The sequence below is a fragment of the Procambarus clarkii genome, chromosome 30 (genome assembly GCF_040958095.1).
Source record: "Procambarus clarkii isolate CNS0578487 chromosome 30, FALCON_Pclarkii_2.0, whole genome shotgun sequence".
Taxonomy (NCBI): Eukaryota; Metazoa; Arthropoda; class Malacostraca; order Decapoda; family Cambaridae; genus Procambarus; species Procambarus clarkii.
In genome coordinates, this window is record NC_091179.1 from 11,904,365 (window position 1) to 11,918,733 (window position 14,369).

The 14,369-nt window shown below is 49.3% G+C and overlaps 1 protein-coding gene across 1 annotated transcript; it reads right to left on the minus strand.

Moving 5' to 3' along the window:
- Positions 1–5,535: 5,535 nt before the first annotated feature.
- LOC138369905 (ring-infected erythrocyte surface antigen-like) lies at positions 5,536–10,057 on the minus strand. The gene is made up of 2 exons (XM_069333653.1): positions 10,051–10,057; positions 5,536–6,482 (listed from the first exon to the last, which is right to left on the minus strand). Exons 1-2 carry the CDS (start codon positions 10,055–10,057, stop codon positions 5,536–5,538), a joined length of 954 nt encoding a protein of 317 aa, XP_069189754.1.
- Between the last annotated feature and the right edge of the window lie 4,312 nt (positions 10,058–14,369).

The window sequence follows — 14,369 nt, forward strand, 5'->3', positions numbered from 1 at the left end:
CTTATTACTACGGCCTCAGAGCGTTGTCCGCTCTGCTGCGAGGGCCCCAGTGTACTCACCTAGTTGTGCTTGCGGGGGTTGAGCTCTGGCTCTTTGGTCCCGCCTCTCCACAGTCAGTCAACTGATGTACAGGTTCCTGAACTTATCGAGCTCTATCATATTTACATTTGAAACTGTGTATGGAGTGAACGCATTTTGGCGCTTAAATCTTTGTGTGAATTGCTGATCAAAAATAATTTATTCCAAGCTCGTTCTTGTGAAGGTCGCGTTTCAGCTCCTTGTTCTCTCTCATTACTGACGCGTTCGAATCCTTCAGTATTCTGCGGAAGTTCCTTTCTGATGTTCCCGTGACTCAGTCTGTTGTATTTCCTCCTGTGTACCGTTTCATTCCCTCCTATGTTCCTTATGTTTCAGTCCCTCCTATGTCCAATAGAATATTTCTTCAAGGAGTGCCGGATCATCCGAGCTGTGGTGGATATGTGGTGCCTGCGGGCCGCTCCAAGCAACAGCCTGGTGGACCAAGCACTCACAAGTCAAGCCTGGCCTCGGGCCGGGCTTGGGGAGTAAGAGAACAACTCCCAGAACCCCATCAACCGGGTATCACTGTTAGGTCTTTTCGGTTTGCCTGAGAATGTTGTAAAGACATATCGATTGCGTGCGTGTATGTGTGCGTGTGCGTGTGCGTGTGCGTGTGTGCGTGTGTGCGTGTGTGCGTGTGCGTGTGTGTGTGTGTGTGTGTGTGTGTGTGTGTGTGTGTGTGTGTGTGTACACCACGACCCCAGGCAGGCCATACAGAACCGTCGGGCGGACACTGTATAGGTCTATGTTAAGGACGCGCTAAATCCGGTTCCTGCTACACCGTCCGTCAGCGACATCCGGCGGTAAACAACAGACCCCCTGAGAAACATCATGTAACTCCCCCTCCCCCTTCCCCTCCCCCCTTCCCCTCACCTTCATGCATGTCGGCGTTCAATCCCCGACCGTCCACAAGTGACTGGGTTACCATTCCTTTCCCCCCCTCCCCTATTTCCCCGTCCCATCCCAAATCCTTATATCCTGACGCCCTTCCAAGTGCCTTATAGTCGTAATGGCTTGGCGCTTTCCCCCCCTGATAACTCCCCCTCCTCCCAACGGCCCTGATATCAGGAGGTAGTACCTACATCTCGCAAGACAGTGCCAAGATAAGGAGGCACTTCCCCACGTCCTTCAGTCAATACACTTATCCTTCACCTCACAACAGGTGACTTGGGAGAAGATGAGAGAAGGGAGGACTACGTAGGTATGCTCCTTTGGTCGTGAATATCACTCTACGATACGTCGTCGCGCAGCTGACTTAAGAGAGGCACACACACACAGGCGTCGAATGTAAAGTGGTTTATCCTATCTTGAGGTTATCTTGAGATGATTCCCGGCCTTAGCATCTCTGCGGCCCGGTCCTCGACCAGGCCTCTTTTTTTGTTACACACCCCCAGGAAGCAGCAAGTAGCAGCTGTCTAACTCCCAGGTACCTATTTTACTGCTAGGTGAACAGACGCATCAGGGGTGAAGGAAACTCTGTCCATTTGTTTCCTCCTCTACCGGGGCTCGAACCCTGAATCTCAGGACTAGGAATCCCGATCGCTCTTCACTCAGCTGTCAGGCCTAACCCGAAGCGTACGAACCTATCAGTTCTGATGTTGACCAGACCGCACACTAGAAGGTGAAGGGACGACGATGTTTCGGTCCATCCTGGACCATTCTCAAGTCGATTGTGAATGGTCGACTTGAGAATGGTCCAGGACGGACCGAAACGTCGTCGTCCCTTCACCTTCTAGTGTGTGGTCTGGTCAACAATCTTCAGCCCCGTTATTGTGACTCCTCGGTCTGGTCAACATACTTCAGCCCCGTTATTGTGACTCCTCGCCTGCCTATCTGTTCTGATCCTCACTAGCGCCAAGATGAATCCATAACACAGGTTAATTTGCCTTACAGCACCGGAATATTGACGTCGTGGTTGACGCTAGCGTCCCATTACGGTGGATTAAGTGGGAGGACAGTTGCTACTGAAAGCCACAACAACTGGATTGAACAAAAATGGAATATATTTCCTCCAACCTTATCTTGAGGTTATCTTTGGTTATCTTGAGATAGCCTCAAGATACCCTCCTGCTGTCGGCCTGACGGCTGAATGGACAGCGCACGAGAATCATTGTCCTAAGGTTGCGGGTTCGATCCCCAGCGAAGGCGGAAACAAATGGGCAGAGTCTCTTTCACCCTGATGCCCTTGTGTACCTAGCAGTAAATAGGTACCTGGGAGTTAGTCAGCTGCTACGGGCTGCTTCCTGAGGGATGTGTAACAAAAAGGAGGCCTGATCGAGGACCGGGCCGCGGAGACGCTAAGCTCCGAAAACATCTCAAGATAACCTCAAGATAACCTAACCCCTTCCATCAGGAGAAAAAGTTCACGTTTAATACTACTGAAATTCTGAAGGTCTAGTGAAAACTGTGACCATTACCCATTAACCTAACCATTTGTAAATATGCAATCTTAGGTCTCATAAATGCAAAGTTAGACTTACTCTAGTGCATAAATGTACTATAAAAGTTAGGGGAAAAGTTAGGCTTGGTTACAAGGCTTTTTTTGGTTATGAGCTCAAACTATATGACATGAATGATGTATACTCAATGTCAAAATGCGTCAAATTTGACGCATTATGGCACTGAGGGCGCACATCCTTCAGCTACTGAGGAGCACAAATTTCACCTCCTAGAGAAGCACATCCTTCAGCTACTGAGAGCACATATTTCACCTCCTGGAGGAGCACATCTTCACCTCCTAGAGGAGCACATCTTCACCTCCTGGAGGAGCCCATCCCTCACCTCCTAGAGGAGCACATCCTTCACCTCTTAGAGGAGCACATCCCTCACCTCCTAGAGGAGCACATCCCTCACATCCTAGAGGAGCACATCCCTCACATCCTAGAGAAGCACATCCCTCACCTCCTAGAAGAGCACATCTTCACCTCCTAGAGGAGCACATCTTCACCTCCTAGAGGAGCACATCTTCACCTCCTAGAGGAGCACATCCCTCACATCCTAGAGGAGCACATCTTCACCTCCTAGAGGAGCACATCTTCACCTCCTAGAGGAGCACATCCCTCACATCCTAGAGGAGCACATCCCTCATCTCCTAGAAGAGCACATCCTTCACCTCCTAGAAGAGCACATCCCTCACCTCCTAGAAGAGCACATCCTTCACCTCCTAGAAGAGCACATCCCTCACCTCCTAGAAGAGCACATCCTTCACCTCCTAGAAGAGCACATCCCTCACCTCCTAGAAGAGCACATCCTTCACCTCCTAGAAGAGCACATCTTCACCTCCTAGAAGAGCACATCTTCACCTCCTAGAGGAGCACATCCCTCACCTCCTAGAGGAGCACATCTTCACCTCCTAGAAGAGCACATCCTCACCTCCTAGAAGAGCACATCTTCACCTCCTAGAGGAGCACATCCCTCACCTCCTAGAGGAGCACATCCCTCACCTCCTAGAGGAGCACATCCCTCACATCCTAGAGAAGCACATCCCTCACCTCCTAGAGGAGCACATCTTCACCTCCTAGAGGAGCACATCTTCACCTCCTAGAGGAGCACATCTTCACCTCCTAGAGGAGCACATCCCTCACATCCTAGAGGAGCACATCTTCACCTCCTAGAGGAGCACATCTTCACCTCCTAGAGGAGCACATCCCTCACATCCTAGAGGAGCACATCCCTCATCTCCTAGAAGAGCACATCCTTCACCTCCTAGAAGAGCACATCCCTCACCTCCTAGAAGAGCACATCCTTCACCTCCTAGAAGAGCACATCCCTCACCTCCTAGAAGAGCACATCCTTCACCTCCTAGAAGAGCACATCCCTCACCTCCTAGAAGAGCACATCCTTCACCTCCTAGAAGAGCACATCTTCACCTCCTAGAAGAGCACATCTTCACCTCCTAGAGGAGCACATCCCTCACCTCCTAGAGGAGCACATCTTCACCTCCTAGAAGAGCACATCCTCACCTCCTAGAAGAGCACATCTTCACCTCCTAGAGGAGCACATCCCTCACCTCCTAGAGGAGCACATCCCTCACCTCCTAGAGGAGCACATCCCTCACATCCTAGAGAAGCACATCCCTCACCTCCTAGAGGAGCACATCTTCACCTCCTAGAGGAGCACATCTTCACCTCCTAGAGGAGCACATCTTCACCTCCTAGAGGAGCACATCCCTCACATCCTAGAGGAGCACATCTTCACCTCCTAGAGGAGCACATCTTCACCTCCTAGAGGAGCACATCCCTCACATCCTAGAGGAGCACATCCCTCATCTCATAGAAGAGCACATCCTTCACCTCCTAGAAGAGCACATCCCTCACCTCCTAGAAGAGCACATCCTTCACCTCCTAGAAGAGCACATCCCTCACCTCCTAGAAGAGCACATCCTTCACCTCCTAGAAGAGCACATCCCTCACCTCCTAGAAGAGCACATCCTTCACCTCCTAGAAGAGCACATCTTCACCTCCTAGAAGAGCACATCTTCACCTCCTAGAGGAGCACATCCCTCACCTCCTAGAGGAGCACATCTTCACCTCCTAGAAGAGCACATCCTCACCTCCTAGAAGAGTACATCCCTCACCTCCTAGAGGAGCACATCCCTCACCTCCTAGAGGAGCACATCCCTCACCTCCTAGAAGAGCACATCCTTCACCTCCTAGAAGAGCACATCTTCACCTCCTAGAAGAGCACATCTTCACCTCCTAGAAGAGCACATCCCTCACCTCCTAGAAGAGCACATCCCTCACCTCCTAGAGGAGCACATCCCTCACCTCCTAGAAGAGCACATCCTTCACCTCCTAGAAGAGCACATCTTCACCTCCTAGAGGAGCACATCCCTCACCTCCTAGAGGAGCACATCCCTCACCTCCTAGAGGAGCACATCTTCACCTCCTAGAGGAGCACATCCCTCACCTCCTAGAGGAGCACATCCCTCACCTCCTAGAGGAGCACATCCCTCACCTCCTAGAGGAGCACATCCCTCACCTCGTGTGAGACAATCAAACCTAGAACTTAGGAGGCTGACAAATCCTTAGTATGTTAAGCCTCCTGCGAAGGACATTAACTTCACCTCCTACACCAGCTAAGGATACACGGAGCTCCGTCACGGTATCCTTCGAGATCCCTCCCTCCTAGCACATCTTGGGGGGTGTGCTAAGTAGCCCGAAATCTCCGCTAATCTTGTCTGGCCGGATCGCCATGGAGTCACGGTCAGGGAGGGGGGGGCGGCCACACTAACGTTCTCTTGAGCCGAGGTTGTCACAACAAGGTATTGGTGGGCAGGATTGTGAAGGGTGGGGGGAGGGGGGGAGGGTGATTGGGGAGGTCGGGGGTGATTTGTTGAGGTGGGGGGGGGGGGATTGTGTGGGTGATTACTAAATCGTTTGTCCCAGTAAGGAATGCATATACACACACGCTGGTGAAGGATTTCGTAGACTCCCTCGGGAGGAGGTAATGGGGTTTTTAAGGCAGGTCGTGTTGGACCAGCTGAGACAGGTCGTGTTGGACCAGCTGAGACAGGTCGTGTTGGACCAGCTGAGACAGGTCGTGTTGGACCACCTGAGACAGATCGTGTTGGACCAGCTGAGACAGGTCGTGCTGGACCAGCTGAGATAGGTCGTGTTGGACCACCTGAGACAGGTCGTGTTGGACCACCTGAGACAGGTCGTGCTGGACCACCTGAGACAGGTCGTGCTGGAACTTCTGAGACAGGTCGTGCTGGACCACCTGAGACAGGTCGTGCTGAACCAGCTGAGACAGGTCATGCTGGACCACCTGAGACAGGTCGTGCTGGACCACCTGAGACAGGTCGTGCTGAACCAGCTGAGACAGGTCGTGCTGGTCCACCTGAGACAGGTCGTGCTGGACCAGCTGAGACAGGTCGTGTTGGACCAGCTGAGACAGGTCGTGCTGGACCAGCTGAGGCAGGTCGTGCTGGACCACCTGAGACAGGTCGTGCTGGACCACCTGAGACAGGTCGTGCTGGACCAGCTGAGACAGGTCGTGCTGGACCAGCTGAGACAGGTCGTGCTGGACCAGCTGAGACAGGTCGTGCTGGACCAGCTGAGACAGGTCGTGCTGGTCCACCTGAGACAGGTCGTGCTGGTCCACCTGAGACAGGTCGTGCTGGTCCACCTGAGACAGGTCGTGCTGGTCCACCTGAGACAGGTCGTGCTGGTCCACCTGAGACAGGTCGTGCTGGACCAGCTGAGACAGGTCGTGCTGGTCCAGCTGAGACAGGTCGTGCTGAACCAGCTGAGACAGGTCGTGCTGGACCACCTGAGACAGGTCGTGCTGGTCCACCTGAGACAGGTCGTGCTGGACCAGCTGAGACAGGTCGTGCTGGACCACCTGAGACAGGTCGTGCTGAACCACCTGAGGCAGGTCGTGCTGTCCACCTGAATCACCTCCTTCGGAAACGTTTTTAACGCACCACAAAAATATTAACGATAACAAAAAATTAACATTCGAAACATCTAGTTCTTTGCTATTTGTTAAAAAATAATTTGTGTAAATTTAACAATTTAACTAAATAATTAAAATAAATTAAATAAGAACTTTGTGTCCTTGATAGAATTAATTTTCTTTCACTGTACGTTCTTTCATATTAGGAAAAGGAGGAGGGAAAAAAATATAAGAATTAAATTGAATAATATTAACATCTCCAAAATGCATAACATCAGAACTTATTTCACTATGCCAAGATCAGAGGAGAACTTGGCCCATATCAAACACATAATTTGATCCAAAACAAATGACATCTAGACTCTAGAGTGGAGCTGCCCAATAAACTCGCCCCTCGGGGCAGAATTTAAATTAAATTTAAACTTTGAAAGTTGATTTTAGTGTGTGTCAAAATGATTTTACATGTGGCTGACCAAACCCCACACACACACTACAAGATGTACAGACGACGACATTTCGGTCCGTCGTGGACCAACCGGGTTGTGGTGGGTATGTGGGCCTGCGGGTCGCTCCAAGCACAACAGCCTGGTGGACCAAACTCTCACAAGTCAAGCCTGGCCTCGGGCCGGGCTTGTGGGAGTAGAAGACCTCCCAGAACCCCATCAACCAGGTATCAACCAGGTACCAAGCATTATCAAGTCGATTGTGTTATACATATTATTTATATATACACATTTACGCTATACATATTATTTATACACACACATTTAAGGCATACATGTTCTACAAACAAAAACAGAACCCTTATAAGCATACATGGTTGATGAAAATGAGCTTTACACCGCGAAAATGAAAATCCATATGCCGGTGACCAAGCTCTAATTAGGGGTGCTAACTCGACACAGTCCACCCTTGCGAAACCTTTAGATCCTCGTTAAAACCTCCTGAACGACCGATTGATTCCTCGCTAAGTCACACAATAAAGTACACCGTGATAATCTTCTATCCTTCCCTCCCCCTTCCCCCACCTATCCACCATCCACCGAGGACCGGGATCGGAGCGAGGTCCTCTCTCGTTCTTCCCTAGCGGGCGGCGACTTATGCGACCTGACCTCAGGCTCGGGCACATGACCTCTTAAATGGTCTGCTCCACCTCCCACCTGGATGCTAACTCATTAAGCATCATTGTGGAAAGTGTCGAAACATTCATCAATCACCGGAGCAGCAGGTATGTGTGTGTGTGTGTGTGGGGGGGGGGGTATGTGTGTGTGTGCTGGGGGGGGTGTATGTGTGTGTGTGTGAGTGTGTGTTTGTGTGTGTGTGTGTGTGTGGCCAAATACATGATTTGTTTTCTTCCTACAAGTAATTGATTTCTCTTCATATCTCTGCAGCCCTCCCTCTCTCTGTCTCTCTGTCTCTCTGTCTCTCTCTCTCTCTCTGTCTCTTTCTCTCTGTCTCTCTCTCTCTGTCTCTCTCTCTCTGTCTCTCTCTCTCTCTGTCTGTCTCTCTCTCTCTCTCTCTCTCTCTCTCTCTCTCTCTCTCTCTCTCTCTCTCTCTCTCTCTCTCTCTCTCTCTCTCTCTCTCTCTCTCTCCCTATCTTCTTGCTCTATATATCTCTCTTTTACTTCACGCCCTCTCTGTCTCTTCCCCCATTTACTCTATTCCGTCTCTTCCCACAGTTTATCCTTATCTCTTTCTCCTTCCTTCCTTCTCTCCGTCCTTCCCTGCTTCCCCCATCACTCCCTCCTCCTCCCCCCCTGTGCGTCAGGGCATCAGGTCACACGGGGTCAGGGCTCTAGCCTAACAGGTACGTGTTGTCAATCATTACAATGACTGCAGGGGTCCGCCCATGGCTGCTGCTTCATCATCCTGACCTGTGACCTGCCGACGGCATCCAGACGTATTCCCGCACCTCTCTCTCTCTCTCTCTCTCTCTCTCTCTCTCTCTCTCTCTCTCTCTCTCTCTCTCTCTCTCTGTCTCTCGGATCTAACATAAGAACTCTCTCTCGGATTTAGCATTGCGCTCTTGCTTCTCTCAGCATAGAGGTCACTCTAGTCTAACATTGAGCTCTCTCTCTCTCTCGCGTTGGGTATAGAGCTTCCTCAATATTGCTAGAGCACCCTCGCAAAGCGCAGAATTATTGCGCTCAGCACAGAGCTCTCTTCTAGTATAGAACTCTCTCATCTAACAATGTTGCGTCTTCGAGCATAGATCTACTTCTAGCATAGATCTAGATCATAGATGTACTCTTATCAATCATAGAGCTCTCTCATCTTCCATAGAGCTTTCTCATCTACCACAGAGCTCTCACATCTACCATAGAGCTCTCACATCTACCACAGAGCTCTCACATCTACCACAGAGCTCTCACATCTACCACAGAGCTCTCTCATCTACCATAGAGCTCTCACTCGGAGGGTCTCTCAGCCTCAACTAGCGTGACCTCGTTACGCCCCGTTTGACCCTTCATGACCTCACATCACCCCACCATTAACTCGTTAGCAGAAACCTGCTCTTAGCTTCTCATTCTATATATATATATATATATATATATATATATATATATATATATATATATATATATATATATATATATATATATATATATATATATATATATGGGCTCCCCCCAAGTCATAGCACAGATCCAGGTAATGTTTTGATAACGTTGACCAAATGTCATGTCGATTGGATATGTGGGCCCTCAGGGGATATGTAGGCCCCCAAGGGGATATGTGGGCCCCCCCAGTGGATATGTGGGCCCCCATAAGCATAAGTGAACACCCTGGGGGGATATGTAGGCCCCCCCCCCCCAGGCTCATATATCTACCATAAACAGGAATCCTCTACGTAAAAAAAAAAAAAGACAATAGGCTAAATGTTAAAATTTACGAGTTAAAAAGTCTTCAGGTATCAGAGAGAGAGAGAGAGAGAGACCCACCACTTGAGGTCCTCGTTATTATACGCGATGAGATGGTCTGGCCAGCCCTTGTGAGGCGTCTTGGCAGGCTGGTGTGAGGTCGTTGGCCTGCCCCTTGCCTGGTGATTAGCGAAGCTATCGGCGGCGACGAGCACTGACTATTATAATTCCGACCATCGGGGTCTCCTCTCTCGACGGTCCAGGCGCCGGCAGCCTAGGATTTACAGCAATCGCTTCTAAACCCTTTTTGTCTAGCCCTTTCTGTCTCTCTCTCTCTCTCCCTGTCTCTCTCTCTCTCTCTGTGTGTCTCTCTCTCTCTCTCTCTTTCTTTCTTCTGTCTCTTCTCTGCGTTTCCCTCTCCTCTCCTATTCCTTCTCACCACTTACAGACAACGCAGGAGAGCCAGAGGGAGAAGCGGGGAGTAGAAAAACTCCCAGAACCCCATCAACGAGGTATCAACCAGGTATCAACCAGAAGCGATGTGTCTCACTCGCCAGAAGGCGGGCATGGTGAACTAGGTGTTTAGCTAGGGATATATGATAACCTTATACCTGTTATGAGGCAGTATCCAAGAGCTGAAGCTCGGCAGGCACTGGCTTATAGGTGAATACGTATAAACAGATCCACAAACATTCTATCCACGGTTACTCACCCGTCATGATTGGGGAGGGGGGGGTTTCCTAATCTGTTCTTTATTCATTATGGATGTTGGATTTACCAATCAACTGGCAAATGGTCTGCTTTCCAAGGTTCGTTCTCTTATATGTGGAGCGCGTATAAGTAACTGGGCCTCCACTCTCCAAACAGAATTGGTTGCTCTAATCCTTGCACTCGAGTGCGTACATAATCCTTGTACTCGAGCGCGTATATGAATTCAAAGATGACACGCTAATTGTAAGTGACTCCTTGTCATCCTTGACTGCCCTCAGCTCCCCAAGGCATAACTGTGACGTGCTTATCTCTGAAGCTAGACACAGATATAATGAAATAATCAATGATGGAGTCAGAGTTTGTCTCCTGGGGATTCCTTCCCATATTGGTCTCCGAATGCATGATAGAACTGATGCGTAAGCCAAAACCTTTGCTCATAAAGAGGGAATTGATTGCCATCTTGGACTGCCTTTGAGCAGCCTGAGGGCAGTAATATTCCGGGAACATCAACAAAATCTCGTAGACTTGAGGCAAAATGAAATTCACACTAGTTGCTCCATCTATCATCTTTCTATTATGCAGGAAGAACCGCACGTCTATGGGTCATCCAATAAGATGAGTAGACTTCTAGATGTTACCACTGCTAGGCTCGACTACAAGTACCTATGGAAGTGTATAGCACCTTCAGATGTAGACTTGACTACATGTAAACTCTGTCAGCAAAATTATTCGCATACTTTGAGTTATTATATAATGGAATGTGAAAAATCGCTGAATTCAGAGTTAACACCATTAATGTAGTTCAAGAAATATGTAAGTGCCTCATTCATAATGATGTACTGCCAGGAATCTTAGCAAAGTTTCAACAATTTGCTTACTGTAGGTGCAGCCTGCACATGACTGTAAAGCTGCCGCCCAGTTGGGTGGGTGTGGAGCACATGACTGTAAAGCTGCCGCCCAGTTGGGTGGGTGTGGAGCACATGACTGTAAAGCTGCCGCCCAGTTGGGTGGGTGTGGCGCAAGACTAGTAACTGTGTGACTCACCACAGATGTAAAGTGCCTTGTATAGTGACTGTTGTGAGCCTCTTGTTGAATCACCTGTGATACAAAAAGATTATCGATGTGTACATGTATTTGTGTAAATGAATGTATATATATGTACATGTATATATAACATTACCAATCATGTAACCAGTTTCACAAGATCATCACTTGCTCAGCTAAACGAACTCTGTAATTCAGTTCCTGTACCCATTATGTGCCTCTGTAACCCTTTCCCCCACGGGATAGGTATGGGGTACATAATAAAGAAACAATCAATCACAAGCCTGTTCTCCTGATTTGATAAACGTCAAATTTGAAGTGACTGTACCTAGCCAGAAGCGACCCATCTTAGACACCCCATCTTAACTATCACTCTATAATAGGTGTATAGAGATCATCAAGATCGAGATAGGGATCAAGATAGGTGTATAGAGATCCTTCCTCCTCCTCCAGGAGTGATCCCATGTATTCATCAACATATCCCTTACACGCGTGGGTGATAGTTCTGTATGCATAGGGAGCCGGTCGGCCGAGCGGACAGCACGCTGGACTTGTGATCCTGTGGTTCTGGGTTCAATCCGGCGATAAACAATGGGCAGAGTTTCTTTCACCCTGTGCCCCTGTTACCTAGCAGTAAAATAGGTACCTGGGTGTTAGTCAGCTGTCACGGGCTGCTTCCTGGGGGTGGAGGCCTGGTCGAGGACCGGGCCGCGGGGACACTAAAAAGCCCCGAAATCATCTCAAGATAACCTCAAGATGAGTGAGGTGAGGTAATTAATTACGAGGAGAAAAACGCCGAGCCTGTCTAACTATTTCCCACTTGAACAAGGCCTCTGAGGTACAAAGTCTGGGACGGACGGAAGGAACTAGTGCCCAAACGACTTAGATCATCGGGGGAATCGAACGCCGACTCTGCAAGATGCGAGTGTATGTGTGTAGGTGTCTTGGGAGAAGGTAGCGTTATCTCCACGGGTGAAGAGGTTGGTGTTAATGAGTTGGATTTGACCGACGGTCGTTAAATCATGCTAATTACCCCCATCAGGTGAGTCATTGCCCCAGCAAACCTAGCAAATATATTGTTGAATATGACCGAAAGGGTAAGATTAATAATTCTAACACGAATCTTCTCAATATTTCTTACGTTCTTCACTGTCGAGTGAAGTATATATATATATATATAATCTCGGCTTGAGGACGAAAGTAAGAAACGAAGAAGGACTTCTTCAGCCTGGCGGCGGCAGCTTCTGCCCAATACTACAGGGGGATGGAGAAAGCAAATTCACATGACAAATCGCTTAAGGTGCGGCTCCCTTTGTGCCCCTCGAGTGTGGAGGAGCCGGGCTACCATTCACCGCCGCTCCTCGAGCAGGGGGGGGGGGGGTAAGAAAAGGTCCGCCGCCTTCCTCGCCGCCATCACTCCCGCTAATATGTTCACATATCTTGGCGGTTCCTTAAGAGGCCGCTTGTGAGTGCCGGAATGTTATTTGGCGAGGGTTGGGGGGAGTCCATCAGGGAGTGGGCCGTCTCCGGTACTCTATTCCCTCCGCCTCAGCATAGGCTCAGAACACAGCTCTATCCGACCCTATCTGGCCTATGCTCTATCCGGCCCTCTCACCAAGGGTCGAGAAGACAGCTACGGTGCTCTATCCGACCCTCTCACCAAGGGTCCAGAACACAGCTACGGTGCTCTATCTGGTCCTCTCACCAAGGGGTCGAGAACACAGCTACGGTGCTCTATCCGGCCCTCTCACCAAGAGTCGAGAACACAGCTACGGTGCTCTATCCGGCACTCTCACAAACGGTCGAGAACACAGCTCCGGGGCTCTATCCGGCCCTCCTTCACCATAGGTCCAGAACACAGCTCCGGTGCTCTATCCGGCCCTCTCACCAAGGGGTCGAGACCACAGCTACGGTGCTCTATCCGGCCCTCTCACCAAGGGTCCAGAACACAACTACGGTGCTCTATCTGGCCCTCTCACCATAGGTCCAGAACACAGCTACGGGGCTCTATCCGGCCCCCCTTCACCATAAGACAAAGTATCACACGCCTAAGATGATCACAGGAATAGCGAGGGTTGTCAAAGGCAGGCTGTCTAGCAGCGGAAGTCCACGAACAAGGGCGACACAGATGGTAACTAAGTTCCCAAATAAACCGGCCAACTGAGGTCTGGAATCTTTAAAAGGAACTTTTTAAAAGTGTCAAGATAGTGAGCAAGTGGCATGCGCTAGGAGCCGTGTATAGTGGATTCCAAGACCTTTTACACATATTGAAGGCTTAAATGGCCCCCCCCCAAGACTATAAATCCCTACGAATTCTATCCTCCGGCCAGGGTTCGACCCTGTATTACCAGGGGGGCACACAGTATCACTTATCACATAGTTACTGAGTTAGTTCATATAATTTATTTGTGATATGTAAATAAGACTGATTTTTTTTAAATTTTAAGCTGAAACTTTCCTTGAGGGTTACCTTGAGACGATTTCGGGGCTTAGCGTCCCCGCGGCCCGGTCCTCGACCAGGCCTCAATATTTAGCGTCAATCATGTTAAATATAAACATTAACATACTCTTTAACATCTTTCTGGGCTCTACATTGCACACAATATGCAGGAACTTTTGCTTAGTATGTACAGAATGCTATTGTCTAGATGGAAAATAGAAAACACTAAATAATTGTGATTTATGTGGAGACTTTTTTTTTAATATTTAATGAGGTGAAATCAAGTAGGGTAAAGAACTTTTTTAATATATATATAAAAGTATTAAAAAAATCAGTGAATTGTTTATGCACTGGTATGTAGATGTCTTTTTTGAGCAGTTGGCTTCTGAGGGATAGTTTTAGCGTTCTGTAGGGCCGCAGCTGGTGACTGTACAAGCCCAGCTGGTCACTACACACACACACACTCCCAGCTGGTCAACATCACACACACACACACACACACAGCTGGTCAACACCACACACACACACACACAGCTGGTCAACACCACACTCACACACACACAGCTGGTCAACACCACACACACTCCCAGCTGGTCAACACCACACACACTCCCAGCTGGTCAACACCACACACACACACACAGCTGGTCAACACCACACACACACACAGCTGATCAACACCACACACACACACACACAGCTGGTCAACACCACACACACACACACACAGCTGGTCAACACCACACACACACACAGCTGGTCAACACCACACACACTCCCAGCTGGTCAACACCACACACACACAGCTGGTCAACACCACACACCCTCCCAGCTGG